Source organism: Cheilinus undulatus, linkage group 1 (genome assembly GCF_018320785.1).
Source record: "Cheilinus undulatus linkage group 1, ASM1832078v1, whole genome shotgun sequence".
In the NCBI taxonomy this organism is placed as follows: domain Eukaryota; kingdom Metazoa; phylum Chordata; class Actinopteri; order Labriformes; family Labridae; genus Cheilinus; species Cheilinus undulatus.
In genome coordinates, this window is record NC_054865.1 from 34,905,785 (window position 1) to 34,921,103 (window position 15,319).

The 15,319-nt window shown below is 38.0% G+C and overlaps 1 protein-coding gene across 1 annotated transcript in view; it reads right to left on the minus strand.

Annotated features, from left to right (window-relative positions):
• mindy2 (MINDY lysine 48 deubiquitinase 2) overlaps nt 1–15,319 on the minus strand; it is a 28,221-nt gene that overhangs the window by 4,784 nt on the left and 8,118 nt on the right. The window contains exons 4-8 of the mRNA XM_041814850.1: nt 10,039–10,197; nt 6,778–6,880; nt 4,384–4,526; nt 2,301–2,474; nt 1,256–1,456 (exon numbers count right to left, since the gene is read on the minus strand). Coding sequence (XP_041670784.1) covers nt 1,256–1,456; nt 2,301–2,474; nt 4,384–4,526; nt 6,778–6,880; nt 10,039–10,197 — 780 coding nt within the window. The remainder of the gene's footprint in view (nt 1–1,255; nt 1,457–2,300; nt 2,475–4,383; nt 4,527–6,777; nt 6,881–10,038; nt 10,198–15,319) is intronic.

The following is a 15,319-nucleotide window of genomic DNA, read 5'->3' on the forward strand; positions in this document are numbered from 1 at the left end:
ATGCTTTTCAGCAGCTAGCCCTGGAAGGCTTGTAAAGGTAGAGGGTAAATGAGTGCAGAAAAATATAGGAAATTCCTGGACAACAATCTTTTTCAGTTTGCAAGAGAACTACGACTTAGGAAAGGATTCATTTTCAAGTGAGACACTGACCCAATGCAAACAACAAAAGGTACACATAAATCGTATAAAAACAACAAGGTAAATGTTCTGGAGTTACCCAAATACAGCCCAGACCTCAATCCAATAAAGAATTTGTGGCTGGATTTTAAAAAGGCTGTTCACGCATGATTCCCATGCAACCTGACAGAGCTTAAGCAGTTTTGCAAGGAAGAATGGAATAAAATGGAAGTGTCTGGATGTGCAAGCCTGATTGAGACCTATCCCCACAGACTCAGTTTTTAGGAATTCACATTTTCTGCTTACAGAAATCCAAAGAGTGTATACATACAGTGCTTAACAAATGTATTAGACCACCACCCAAAGTAAGGTTTATGCCACAGCTGCCCTAAATTAACAGCATTGGTAATAACCAAAATAATTTTTTATGTTTCGGCAATGGTTAATACACCAATATGTAGAAGCTCTTTAACCCAAATGATATATTTAATGCTAAAATATAATTATTATTGTTATCCATGAATTTTCAAATTTACTGATTTACAGAAAAACTAAAAAAAATTGTTAAGCACATTCTTATTTCTTGATTAATATGTCAAATTATAGTTATTTTCTTGCATTCCTGAACAGAAAAATGAGTTTTAGTGGTTGAATGTTATGCTTGATTAATTTCTGACTTCTCAGAGAAGCCAAGCGAGCCAGCTCAAATTTGGGTATAAAAAGGTGAATTCAGTTTGAAATTCCTCATTCCTGTTCAAAATGGTAAAACATGGAGAGAGCTGACTGAAAATGAAAGAGTCTGCGTTAAAGCACTTCATGATGCTGGATGGTCTCTGAGACAAATATGACAGGTTGTCTAATAAATTTGTTAAACACTCCGATTACTCCCCTTTAAAGACAGTGTCTATGTCATAGTCTCAATGTAAAAGGGAGGTATTATTATAGGACAAAACACCCTCATTTCTGTTGTTCCTCCCAAATATCTCAAACCCTCTAATGGAGACATCCATCTGTTTCCAAAACACAACATTCTTCCCTCTACGCTACATTAAACGCCCCAGATTTGTTCAAAGTCTTACTTCCCCTCCCTCTCCCACCTCCTTCTGTCCCCCAGCCCCTCACCCCTCCCCCACCCCACCTGTGCCTGTGCTGCTGCTGCTGCTGCTGCTGCAGCTGCCTGCTCCTGTTCCTGCTCCTGGTAGTACTGTGAGGCTCGTCGGTCCTCCTCCTCCTGCAGCTTCTTGGCCAGCTCCAGGTCGCTGATGCCCTCAGGGAGTTGCTCCCACTGGAGATCCTGACTCTGCTGCTCCTGTTGCAGTGACAGCGCCATCAGATAGTCCTGATACACAAGCGCACATGAAGAAAGACCCAGTTAGTTTGGAGGAAAGCTGCCAATATGATGCTTAAATTTACTGACTGAGCTATTTCTATATTCTTTTACTAAATGCCACTTGCAGTTTTATCTTCATTATAATTTTTTAAGTAATTAGTCATGTTGCAGTCAGCATAATCTCCTTCATGATGATGGTAACCATTGTATCATAAGCAGTATCCTCTATTATGCCATGTACTGTGTCACTGCATAGACCCAAATTCCCAACTAGAATCAATACACATTTGCAGTTGCAGAAAATTGCCTGAATAGATTTTCTCCAGCATCCTCCTCCTGGAGATAAAGAGGTCTAGGCCTGAGTAAGCAGGGAGAGTAAAAAAGTAATAGCCCTTCTTGTCTTGTCGGTGTGTTGTGTGTGGGAGACACGCTGTCAGTGAGCTCTGTGACTCTGGACTGGTCTGGCAGACCAATGAGCAGACACATGTGAAACCAGTAAACATGCCTGGGAGACATAAACCCATCATATTAAGGGCCAGAGTGCAAAGCATGGATAAGAACAACCACTGAATGTAGTTTTCACTGTGCAAGAGTCTGACAAGATGATATGGAGAACTATAGCACATCAATTATTGAGGAGAGTCTGGTGTTTGGAAGGGATTAATTGTATTTAGTTTTGTTTCCCTGTGTCTCTCCTGTTCTCTCTTTTTTTCTCAAATTTCTCCTCACTTAAAAATGCAGAAGACCATGAAGGCTCATCTCAGCCTTTCTGGCATGAAAAGCACATTTTGGTGAAGCAAATCATGGTTTTCAGTGTAGATAATTGCAGTCTTCTCTGCTCCAGAACTCAGACCTGGTCTATCTGATCCTGCTGGCCTCGATACACAGTCTCTGGATCAGAAGGAGGTCGCAACCGGAACTCTGAATCGCAGAAGTTACCATCTCCATCAACGTTGTGCAGACTTTCCCAGACAACCTTCTCCTCTGTTAGGAAACCTTGATCTGTGACCAGGAGGTACAGCTGGCCCTAGGAGAAAAACACACATTATCAGTGTCATGCAGACAAAGTCTACACTCATGCCACTGTACATGACTGCTTATTAAGTGTGGCTGTAAGTGTGGCATGTTTATGTTGAAGTGTGCAGCTGAGTGAATACAAGAGAACTTAAGCTGCCATGACACTTTATTCTAAAGGTTAGAGGGGACACACACAGCTCTGCTGACTTTGGCAGCCATACAGCACACTCCATACTATTCAAAATAAAAGTAAGCAGGGCCCACTTCCTCTGGTGTAGATAACAGGAAAGGTCTGCAGTGATACAGCAGGGCGCTGTGGGCAGGGGCTGATGGGAGGAAGATATGAATGCTTTGAATTAGGAAGCTATTAGAGAGACTCATGAGCAGTCTAATACAGTGTATCTGTTACACATTTATTTGTATTTGATGAGTATAGGACAGAAAATCAATCCACCGAGTGCTTTGGGAAACACTGTTGAGAAAAGAGAGTTCAACACTTGACAACTATTTTTTTTTCTTTAATCTCCTGAATATGAGGGTAGTAAATGTAAAAACTCAATGACTAATCACTTCAAGCCTTTGCCATTAAAAATAAACAGCTATTTATCTTAACATGTGTGAGAAGATTAACTTTTTCTTCCTGAATAATCCACACAGATGCATTTATTTAAAGCTAGTCTTTTATTATTCTATTTATTTATCCTTTATTTTAATAGGGAGAACCCACTGAGGCTGAGGTTTCTTTTCCAGGGATGCCCTTTGACAATACAAGTAAAAACATGAACAAAGAAATTCAGAAATGGTTACACAAACACTCTCAATCAAACATACTGACACACTGTGTAATTCAATGTTTATGTATTCCTACCCTTAAATAGTTTGAACATTAGCTCTTTACAAACACCATAAGATACAAAAGAAGGCAGATTTGCCATCATTTGAAAATTTTCCACACAATAGCAACACTAAAAGCAGTTTAACACCATTCAGTCCTATTAAATGATGTTTATATCCGATGCTAATTTCATTGACTAAAACTAAGATTAAAAATATTTGTCGACTACTTTTTTCCATTAGGAAAAAAAGACTAACACTACATAAAAATAGATCTTTGATTTCTAAAACTCCAATGAAAAGTTAGTTTGGTAATGTCAAGGAGACTAAAACGAGACTAAAATTTAATTTGGTTTTCATTCAACATTCAAAATTCATGATATTTCTCCACTGTGGGTAAATCTGCCAAAACACATGGTATCTGTAGCTCTTCTGTAGAGGTCCCAAGTTTTGCAGAGTGCTAGAACACATATAAGTATGACTTGCAGCATATTCAGAGCAAATGTTCTGACTAAAGAGAGAAGACTGAAATGTAAGGACTTTTTATAGACTAAAACGGGATTAAAATGATTAAAAAGACTAAAATGTGATGAAAGCTGAAGGAAATTTTAACTAAGGACTAAGATTTAAACTGAAAATAGCTTTCGAGACTCACACTTTTTCATCTCACACATACAAAACAAAAAGTCTGTTAACAATTGTGAAGAAAGTTTTGCCATTAAGTCTAATATTTCTCATTAGAAATGAAAGAGGGGTACTGGTTCAGATGATAGAGTGGGCAACCCTTTGTAAAGTACTGAAGCAACAAACCTTAACACACTAGCCGCCACATTTCCCTATATCTCCTATCTCTATTCAGCTGTCCTATATAACAAAGGTGAAAGGCCCAAAAACAATCCTTAAAATAATAAATGGAACAGACAGCAATCTACCATTACATGAAATAATGCCCATTAATAGATCAAAAACACAGATACACACTGGCCAATTGAAGCCAGTGCTCTACTAAAAATTCCCAGCTTAAGTCATGGAATTAATGTCCACAGTAACTTCTAAAATGCTGCCATTACTGTCTTAGTTTTTACCTTGTATTTGATCATGGTACTGAAATGGTTATTCCTGAAAAAGACACAGAGCTCTCCTTCCTGCACAGTGGATGTGAGCTCACATAAGCCGTGGTATGTCAGCTGGGTGGCTGTGCTGCTCAGAAACTGCTCCGCAACGATTCCTAAGACAAACAAAATGAGGAAACAGAATGAGAGATTGAGTTTATGATAGATTCAAAAACACAAAACATGGACAAATCACAAACTACATTTCATTCCATCTATTAGTCTCTCAGCTCTACAGATGATTTCTTTGGTTTCTTAAAGTTCACTTGAAATTGGGGCACAGGTGGCCAAGTGGTTAAGGCCCCATGTACGTGGATGGCCCGGGCTCGAATCCAGCCTCAGTCCCCCAACGCATGTCCTTCCCCCGCTCTCATCCCTGTTTCCGACTCTATCCACTGTTCTCCTGTGTCAAATAAATGGCCAAAATAAATCTTAAAAAAAAAAAAAGGTCGCTTGAAATTGTTTAGTCTAAGATTCCCAAACGATCAACACACATATTTGGCACAAATATTACTTTTATTTGGAAGAAACATGTCATCAGAACAAGACAGCAATCTTTACTTACTGGGAATAGTGAACATCTCCCCAGATTTAAAATTTCCCCTCGTAGATTTCAGATCAATTAACTATTTACAGAGTTGAACTAAAATTGGGGATCCACACTGTCAAATTACTTCAACACTCCAGCTCCAACACTGAAGACTATTTCACTCAGAATTAGTTAAAATTACACATTGGGAATTAAAATAAATTCTGAAATGTTTCACCCTGAGATATCAACACTGATGTAGAACCAATATCTTGCTGAGTGCTACTGTATAGTATTATATTGCAATTGTTATTTAATATGCAATTATTTTTCAAGTTCCTCATCTTGTGTATTTCTTTACAAACAAGCAATGATGTTTCTATTTTATTGCAAACAAAATATTTGCTAGACTGAACTAAGGCTGAACAATATGAAAAATATATACAGCTCTGATTATTTTGACTTAGTGTAAATCTAATTTGAATTGTTTTACAGAAGGGAATGATGTTTTTATTTCTATTTCATTTTCAATAAGAAAGAAGGATTGTTTTTTTTGCAAACTATTCTAGAAAAATATTCACATTTGAATGTTTGCATGATGTTTAGCGCATCATGCAAACATATCCTTTGCCTCAAAAAAGTATTAAAGGTCACATATTATGCAAAATACACTCCTTCAGGCTTTTCTAACAAAAATATGTGCCCTTGGCCTGTGCAAAATCCCTCCTAGAATCAGAAAAATCATTTAGGATATGATGCCACTACAAAAAAAGAAAAGAAAAACGTACTTGATTGATGATACTTTCTGACAGGATTTTCACTCAACAAGAAACTCAAGTGTTTCCAAAAATAATCGATCCTTTAACTTACGAAGTCACATAGCATTCATTTGTTACTCGTACATGAGCTCATCTTGGTCAACACATATTTCCGTCATTAGACCGCTACGTGAGTCATCGGACCACAATTAACAAACAAGCAATCCTGACTCATTTATGAAGCTGGGTCACTATTTGGAAAACATGTGGGAAAACCCTGCTGTCATGAGTGTCGCCGCTGTTTGAACATTCAGATTCTGAATGTGCTGCTGGACGCGGTTACTATAGTGAACTCAATATAGGCTGAGAGGCAGATGGTGAGAGACATCTGTGAGACGGAGAAGCATTCAATTTGGAGCCCATCGAGTCAGTGTGATCCTCAAACAGACAGAGGAGAGAGGAGCAGCATAGCCCGAAGAAAACCACAACTTTTACAGAAAGATGTTGAAGAAACTACTCAATTCTTGATGCTAAATATTTCAGCACATTAAAGTATGACAACTGAGATGCTAGCTTTGTTTAAAGTGGTTGTATCTGGTGATGGGTGGCATTGCCTTCAAACTAAATTAGGCCCTCTGAAAGGAATTTTTCTGTCTATAAAAGCAGAAACAATAAAAAGGAGTGAAACTTTTGTACTGATGTCACCATTCGCCAAAGCTTTGATGTGCTATCTTGGTATCCACCCTGCTGACAACTACTCAGGAAGCTCAATGTTGAAAGAGCAAACATTTTGAGTGAAGTTAGTGACAGCTGGCAAGAAAAGTGTGTGCTGTGGAAGTAGGTCATTAGATGAGTGGTCACATGTATGCCCTGGTTTTATTTCAGTCTGCTCTCTGGTTTTCTGCACTATACCATCACCCCGGTAAACATTTCTCATTAAGTGAAAGATTGACAGAATAAATGTGCTGTGCTAATTGAAAGGGAGTACAGGATTTTGTTTCCATTTCTTTTAGCAGAAGGATTAAAGAGAAGCAATGAGGGCAAGTCAGGCAGGTCAGAGAGTGGGGAGGAAACACTTACCTTCTCCTGCCAGCTCACTGTTCTCAGACTGTTTGCAGGATATTATCTTCTCCACCAGCTGGTTGTAGCTGCAGTTGCCTACTGCCTTGACAATGTCATGCATCTGCAAACAAAGATAAAAACAGTGGGAAAGAAAATTCACCGAGCTGAAAGCCAGAGTGCTTTGATATAAAATCTATAAGAGAGAAGAAGTGTGGAGAAAAGAGGTTCATACAGAAACTACTACAGGTGTGTAAGGTTGATTTCTTTTGGGTTCATGCAACTGAACTCTGCTGCATTTAGCTATAATTATCTTAACTTAGATTTAGTTTGAATTTTCACTTTTAACTCACCAAAAAAGAGCATATGGACTACATTACCTTAAAGGATTAATTAATCAATTAATTATTAGTTGTAGAGAATTTATCTGGACTTATCATCTGGCTCACTCTCTTTTCTTCTGCTGCTTTCTTTGGCCTACACCCTCTGCCTAGTGGGAGAGGCAGTTTAAGCAAGTTGATGAGTTGGTGTTCAAAAGTCTGTTTGTTGGGGTGAAAAGATGTTCGAAAACAAATCCATTAATGAATTTTGTAAAATAAAAAAAAAATCAGCATCTACATGTTTATATTTATCATTCTGACTCATGTTTTTTTTCCTGATGCCTGGCGTCTTTATTTCCTGGGACTAGACTCATGTTTTCCTGACAGCGGCTTTTTCCTAAGACCTGATGCTTTTTATCTGAGATCTTACACCTAAGTCTGAGACCTGAGGATGCCCTAAAATGGACACTGTACATATATAAGAGGGCAGAGTGCAAAGCTTACAGTTTGTGGATTCAGAGGATATTCAAACCATGTTTCTACACCATATTAACACATAAAATTGATCAAGACATTTTGGAAAACCTCTGAAAATGTGATATTTATCAAAACCAGAGGGCTAAAAAATCAGAATAAGTATTTTTAATGTAAATATTGTTGGGGGCCTAAAGATGTCCATGGTTGAAAGTGAATAAGACCTACCACAGACAATGAAGCAGTATAGATGAGGTTACTGTAAATTAAAATTAAAAGGAGAGAACCGTCAAGGCAATTATGTCCTTTATAATTATCCAAAATAGGATTACAACCACGATTACTTGCCAGACTACACATACGTTGTCATTTAGACCCTAAAATATGCATAACTTTGTTTTAATTTAAAAGTAAACTTATAGTTTAAATCCATATGCTGCTGTATGCTTCATGGTTCGTTACTTTGATTCTATCACAACTTCTAACAGCCTTTTTCTTTGAGAGCTTTTTCTGTCAGTCAGGTGGATAGATTTGCTTATATTAGGGCAAAAAAAACTGAAAAGCTCATTCAAAGAATTAAGTAATGCTGTCAGGATGTTTGATGCATTTATACTTTTTAATACAATGTGATTAAGAACGATAAATGATCAGTTTCTTTTACTTTGGATGATAGGACAAAGTAGAGACACTAAAACAAAAATCTTATCTTTGTTCAGAGCACTGTCTGAATAGCATGAACAAAGCAGGTAGTGAAACACTGTATATATGATATATATATATTTAGATGATATTTAGACCAGTGGTTCTCAACTGGTCTAGCCTCAGAACCCACTACCTCTTCCTTTATGGGAAGTAGTGACACAAATTTCAGAAAAATGTTAAACTGCTCAAATTATTTAATGAAAAATTTGGAGTTTGGACTCTAGATGGGTGGACAGTACCAAAAAAAACCTAAAAAAACAAACAAACCTTTAATAAAGCATGCAATTATGGAAGCCCCGGGAGACATGCATGCAAACATTTAATTTTTGTACAGGACACTCTTTGTCGGTTAAAATTGTTTCTAAATCCTGACAAAACCAAACTCATATTTCTAAATTCAAAGAAAAAAGAACTGAACGTTCCTTCTGTCACTATGTCTCAGGGTGATGTGATTGAATCTGTATCTTCTTATAAATATCTTGGTTTCTTCATTCTATGAACACATGTAGGCCAAATCACTGACATGTCTTTATTTATAATGCTTTTTTGATCTCATTTATGTGAAAAGTTCTGGAGGCTACAGTCTTTGCTCTGTGACTCAGTCACAAAATTTGCTTTTGCTCTCTGTGCCAAAAGTCTGTCTTGAAATGGGTAAAAAGATTTTCAGATATGTTGCTCCTGCTGCCTGGAATCTTCTTCAGGAGACCTTAATTTTTGAGGAGGTGGTCTCTTTACATTTTTTTAAAGGTAGACTGAAGGCATTGGAGAATGATGTATTAGGTTGTAGATGTTTTGACTGATTCCTTTCTGCTCTGTGACTCTGGATTTGGTTTTTACTGTGATAGTAATTGCCTGTTTTTTATGTCTATGTCTTTGACTGTGCTGCTACCCGTCTTGGCCAGGATGCTCTTATAAATGAGATTCTTAATCTCAATGAGATTTTTCCTGGTTAAATAAATTTAAATAAACAAATAATTTTACCCAGTTTCCTGTGATAATGTGAATTTTGTTTGTTTTCTAGATCTCAAGAAATCACTACATTGCCATTGGGAACTAGTAGGTTTTCAATATGCCTGTATTTACAAATGAATTCTAGCCGATACAATATTTAAACGTTGTCCAGTCCTAGAACTTAAGTCCTTAAAATGTGCAATTTAAAGGTTTGAGGATGAACAAATTCAAACATTTTACTTATTAGAGCACACTTTAAAGTGTAAGGAATGATGAGTAAAGACTTCAGCTGATGTAGGTCTGTTGGTCCAGCCTAAAACTCCACTAACTTATTTGTTCCTACAGCCAATATTTCCAGCTGATTTTTCCAGATATTTTCTTGCCAAAATACCATTGTAAATATCTGTTGATACCAGTAGTTCACTTTTAAGATAATATCAGCCAATACCAATATCATGCCGATAATATCTTCTTGCATCCCTAGAAGCCAGCTTTTTCATGTCAAGAAAATGATTTACAGTAGACAGTATTTAGGAGTTTGCCTGCAATTCTTGTCAATTAAAAACAAGACATTATTATGTATTGAGTGCCTAGGTCTTCTACTGCCTTAGTATCAAAACAAGTATTGATATATTAAGTGATTTTTACTGATGAATCAAAGTTTAAAACTCTACAACCATTACATCTCTATTTTTTATAAATCAAAAGCAGACAGAAAACAGCAGCACTTAACCAAAGAAGAGCTCTAAAAACAGACCGGATGAAAGTAAGACACAATTTAATTTTCAGAGAGCTGGAGTGAAACAGAAGTGCCGATGAGTCAGGTCCAGCTCACCTGTGGGTCGACCAGCCAGCCGTGGTACAGAGGGATGTCCAGCAGATCAAACACAATGCATTCTGGGGTGTACTCGAAGACTCGCACCCCTGTGAACTTGACATTCACATCCAGACCTGTCTGCAGCTTGTGTAACACAGCCATGGCATCACTCATGTTCTGGAAAGCACAGAAAACAAAAGTATGATGACAGTGCTACAGATGGGATCATTATACAGAACTGCATACTGCATATTATCCAGCTGTTTTCATTTACTCACACTTGTCTTTATTTGTTTCCATATTCCTGCTTGTCTGCACACATTCATCAAAGCTATCAGTGATCGATTAGCTGTCATTTATTCCTGTACAGCACAAAAAACGCTGCTTCCCTCCTTAACAACTTCCTTTAGTTATCAAATATCCCTTCTTTAAAGTTACTCCACTGACTCTTGAGTGTTTTCATATTCATGGCCCTTATTAGGTTTTGCTCTGCTTACTGTCAATCAGCCATCAACCACAGGGAGAAATGGCAGTCTGTGCCAGGAAAGCATTTGGTATTACATTTCAGTCTCAGCTCTCATGCTTATTATTATGAGACATGATATACTTTTACCCAGGGATAGACAGAATATCAGGAACACTTTCCAAAGCTATGTCATCTACTAGCACTGCATTAAACGACACCATAGTTTGATTTTTGAGGAGAATTTTGAATGTATTTCATTTTAGACTACAGAAAAAATAGCAAGAAAAGGCAGCGTGGAAGATGAGGGATGAGATGCAACATGATGGTTGATAATTAAGACTTCAGCAGCATAATAAGCTTTAGAATTCCCTCTGTCACTCTTTGTGTGACAAATATGTCTCTTTCTGTAACCATGCATTCATTTAAGGGTGTAAACAGGGAAGATACAGAAAAAGTTAGATATTTTGAATAAAATGTCTTATATTTTAATATCTAGAGGAAGCTGACAAGGCAGAAAATTCAAAGCCTGTAAATTACAAATACCGCACCCACAATTCAATACTGTGGCTATTTAAGGGTGTAGTCTGTTTCCTGTTTCCATAGCTCTCTGTTCAAAAGAAATTAGTGCTCATTTCTAACACTTTCTAAAGCCTAAAAAATTAACAAATACTCAAAAAAAAAAAAACCCAAAAAAACATCACAACAGAGGTTATCTAAAACAGTGGTTCTCAACTAGATCAACTACATCACCAACATCTCATTAAGAGAAGTTGGGACCCAAATGTCAAAAAATTTCAGCCACCAAATGTATTTAATGAAGAATGATACACTTTGGACCTTAGATGAAACAAACCATGATTAAATAAAGAAACAGAACAAATGTCTGAAATGCGTTTAGTTACAGAAGGGCATACATTTACTTCATTTTTACTTAGTTTTCTCAAGACTGAATGGAAACTTTGGCAATTTCTCAAGGAATTCTCTCATTTTCTTGGGAAAAACAGTTTTTTTTTATTAAGATGCAAATAAGGTTGTGTAAATTACTGGAATGTACTTGACAGTTCCACCCTTGATGTCTTGATTTCAAGATGATGTCTTCCTTTAAAATTTATAAAACATCCCATGAAAGCAGTGATTTTAAACTGTTCTTTGCCCAAGGCACACCTAAGACCGAGCTCTTTATTTGGTGTATGGTTATAGTTACAATGCATGGTTGTTCAAATTCAAAAACAAACACACAGAGAAATTCCTTGCTTTCATCATTTGGGAACAAGGGAAGCACACAAATACACTCTAAAATGTGTGTTTTTGCAGCATACATTTCAGCTATATCTGCCTTATTCAAAGTTACTGATTAAAGCAACCTGCCACAGCAAATCCAAAACATTTTGTACCTGTTATTAGGCATTTTTACACCCAGCTATCCAAAATATGTATGGTTAGAAAATACCAGAAATACCACAGAAAAATTTCAGCTTTCTAAGATGATGTCCAGTTTTTTAGATACTTTATGATAATGCGAGTTTTAAAACAATATTATCGTAACAAGGTTATCTTAATCAGAGATAGGTTTAAAACATACCCGTGCAAACACATTTTAAAGTATCTTTATTTAAGGTTTATTTTTGGGCATTTTTGTGCCTCTATTTGATAGAGTGGGGCAGTGGATAGAATCGGAAACAGGGACATGCGGTAAAGGGCCTCAGGCCAGATTTGAACCTGGCCGTCCACGTACACGGGGCGCACCTTAACACTCGGCCACCTGCGCCCCATGTTAAAGTATCTTAAGCTGTTGTATATTCAAAGTAATCATGCATGGCTGTACAAATTCCCAAGGCACAGCTAGACTTTTCTCAAGGCACACCAGTGTGCCTTACCACATTTGAGAACCACTGCATTAAAGTATCAATGTCCATTTAAGTTTTCTGAACATCACACTTTTAATCTCCCCTTGTGTTTCAGGCACACATTCACAACCCACTGGAAACAGCTCTGCAACCCACTTTTGGGTCCTCACCCAAAAAAATTGAGAACTACTGATCTAAAAGCTAAGGGCTTACTAATAGATCCAGTGAGGGTCAAAAGTAGTTCAGAGGACCAGTGGACTTTCTCAATTCAGCATGAGTTCAGGTTAAATGGATGGTAATCCCTATTACATATTCTACACAATAACATAGAATTTGTAGACAGGGGTTAAGATTTTTAGCATGAAGCACAGTTTCTATTTGTAGTTCATTTGCAGTCTGGCCTGTATTGACCAATCAGCACGCTTTGGTGTACGCATGGGAAACAGCCCACAGCAAAAACAAGGTGGATCATTATCTGTGCTAATGACATAACAGCTCTAACGATGACTGATTCATTGCTGTAAACATATCACAATGAAAACAATTCTACTTGAGCCTCAGATCTACTTAAAACTGTGTCATGAAAGCCCATTAGCTTCTATATTCCATAGCTCCCTGCACTGTATAGTGCTGAAGTGAGGCAGAGTAAAGTAGTTGTGTAACTCCTCCTCAACTGCTGAACTGATCTGAGACTCAACAAATGAATGGATGCTATTCTAGGGGAAGTCATTGGCAGAGAATTGCCGACGTTTACATTGTTGACATTAATGCTGCAGAGAAAAGGAAGTCATGCCTGAAAGTCATTCAAAGCAAATTGCTAGCTTCAGCAGATTTTTGGAGAAATTGACATCTGTGTCTATCAGATGGTGACAGATGATGATTTCCAAAGGGCTCGAGAGAATAGATGGTACCACCTTATTTACTAGGACTAAATAATTAACTTCAGTGACTTTCATGTTTTTATTTTCAGATGTTGGAGATGACTCACCATAGCGGGAGGAATGCATTGACGTCACTTTCTCACATGATCACCCCTCACTCACATTCACACACAAAAACATGCATATACTCTTAGCAGGTTGAGTTGTAATCCCAAGAAGTAAGCTAAAAAAAAAAACCTAAAATATGCATCAGCCTTCCCAATCTAGCCAGTCAGTGGTCTGTGATACTGGCGTGTACAGTGTGTAGCTTCACAGCAGACAGGTATTGTTTCTCAAAACAAAGCCTGAAGCCATAAAGAGGCAGCTGGGGTAGCTTTAATGTTTTATCTTGATACAATGACTGAGTTTAGCCTTGAACCAAACCCAGAGCCAGAACAGAAAAAGGGTTGATCTGCTTCATGTTCAGCCAAATCATCCAGGGACACCAAACTCCTGCTCTACAGCTGCAGTCTGAACAAATGTCTGAGAGTTCAAAGTATCACTGCTTTTTAGTGAAAAGTATGCAATTCTATTTAAAAAAATTCAAATCTAAAAAATATTTTGTTACATAAAGGGTTAGACAGGACAGTCAGGGAGAGGAGGGGTTTCCAGTTTGGGGACCTTATAATTCAATCTCTGCCTTTTAGTAGATGATGTGGCCTCCAGCAGGCATTGGGACAGTTTGCAGCTGAGCGAGAAGCAGTTGGGGTTAGTCAGCACCTCTAAGTCCAAGGCCATGGTTCTCCTAGAAACTGTGGATTGCTCCCTCCCTGGGGAGTGAGTTTCTGCCACAGATGAAGGAGTTCAAGTATCTTGGGGTCTTGTTCATGAGTGAGGGTTAAAGGGAGCATGAGGTTGACAGGCGCATTGGTACAGTGTTAGCATTACTGCAGTTGTTATGCCGGGCCGTTGTGGTAAAGGCGGAGCTAAGCCGAAAGGCAAAGCTCTCTGTTTACTGGACCTGGTCCATCTATCTCCCAACCTTCACCTATGGTCATGAACTCTGGGTAATGACTGATAGAATGATATCGCAGATACAAGCAGCTGAAATGAGTTTTCTCTGGAGGGTGGCTGGGCTCAGCCTTAGGGATTGGGTGAGGAGTTCAAACATCTGGAGGGAACTAAGAGTAGAGCTGCTGCTCCTTCACATTGAAAGGAGCCAGTTGAGGTGGTTTGGGCACCTGATCAAGTAGGCCATCTCCTATGGGTTGGTTTTCTCCTGGGAGTGAGAGGTCCTATCATGCTGATCTTTTGCAGGTGGTTAGGATTAAAAAAATGAGAACTTTGTTAATAGAGGTAGTAAAAACCTGGTGGTTTACCGTAAGACTATTTATTATCTCCTGTCCACATGTTTCTACTATTTTTATGAGACTGAGTTTAATGTTAATGTGAGTTTTAATCATCCATTTATTATGAGCAAGGATTTTATCTGCAGAAATGCCTTACACTGCATCATGTCTAAGAATTCCTGTACATGCACATGACTTTGCATTTGTCATGCGCACACACAGACACACAGACACACAGACACACAGACACACACACACACACACCTGAGAACTAAGCAGACTCATTCTTGCGTTCAGCCTCTGAGCTGTGTTTCCCAGCTGGCCCTGAACTCTGCAGCCATTTAACTCTGAGATCAAGATCAGCTGTACAGCTGAGCCCCATAACTCTACTGCAAGTGAGTAGTTTTAGGTGATTTCTGTTAGACTTCAACAGAAATGTGTGTGTGTGTGTGTGTGTGTGTGTGTGTGGGGGGGGGGGGGGCACAAAATCACTCTGCAAACACCAGAACAATTAACCTGACCCTACAAACTTCTGATGTATTTGCAGATGGATTTAAACATGACTGGACGTTAATTAGTGCTTTAGTATCATATTGATGCATTTGTCTGGAAAATGAAATTTATTGACTAAAATTATTTTGATACAAATATACTTCAAATTTAACCAGAGTGTTGATTTTACAATGAGGGGAGTTTTATTTTGTAATATCTGATTATATTTAAATCCACAACACTTGGTTTGTCATGAATTCATTATCAGTACTTTCAAATAAAAAC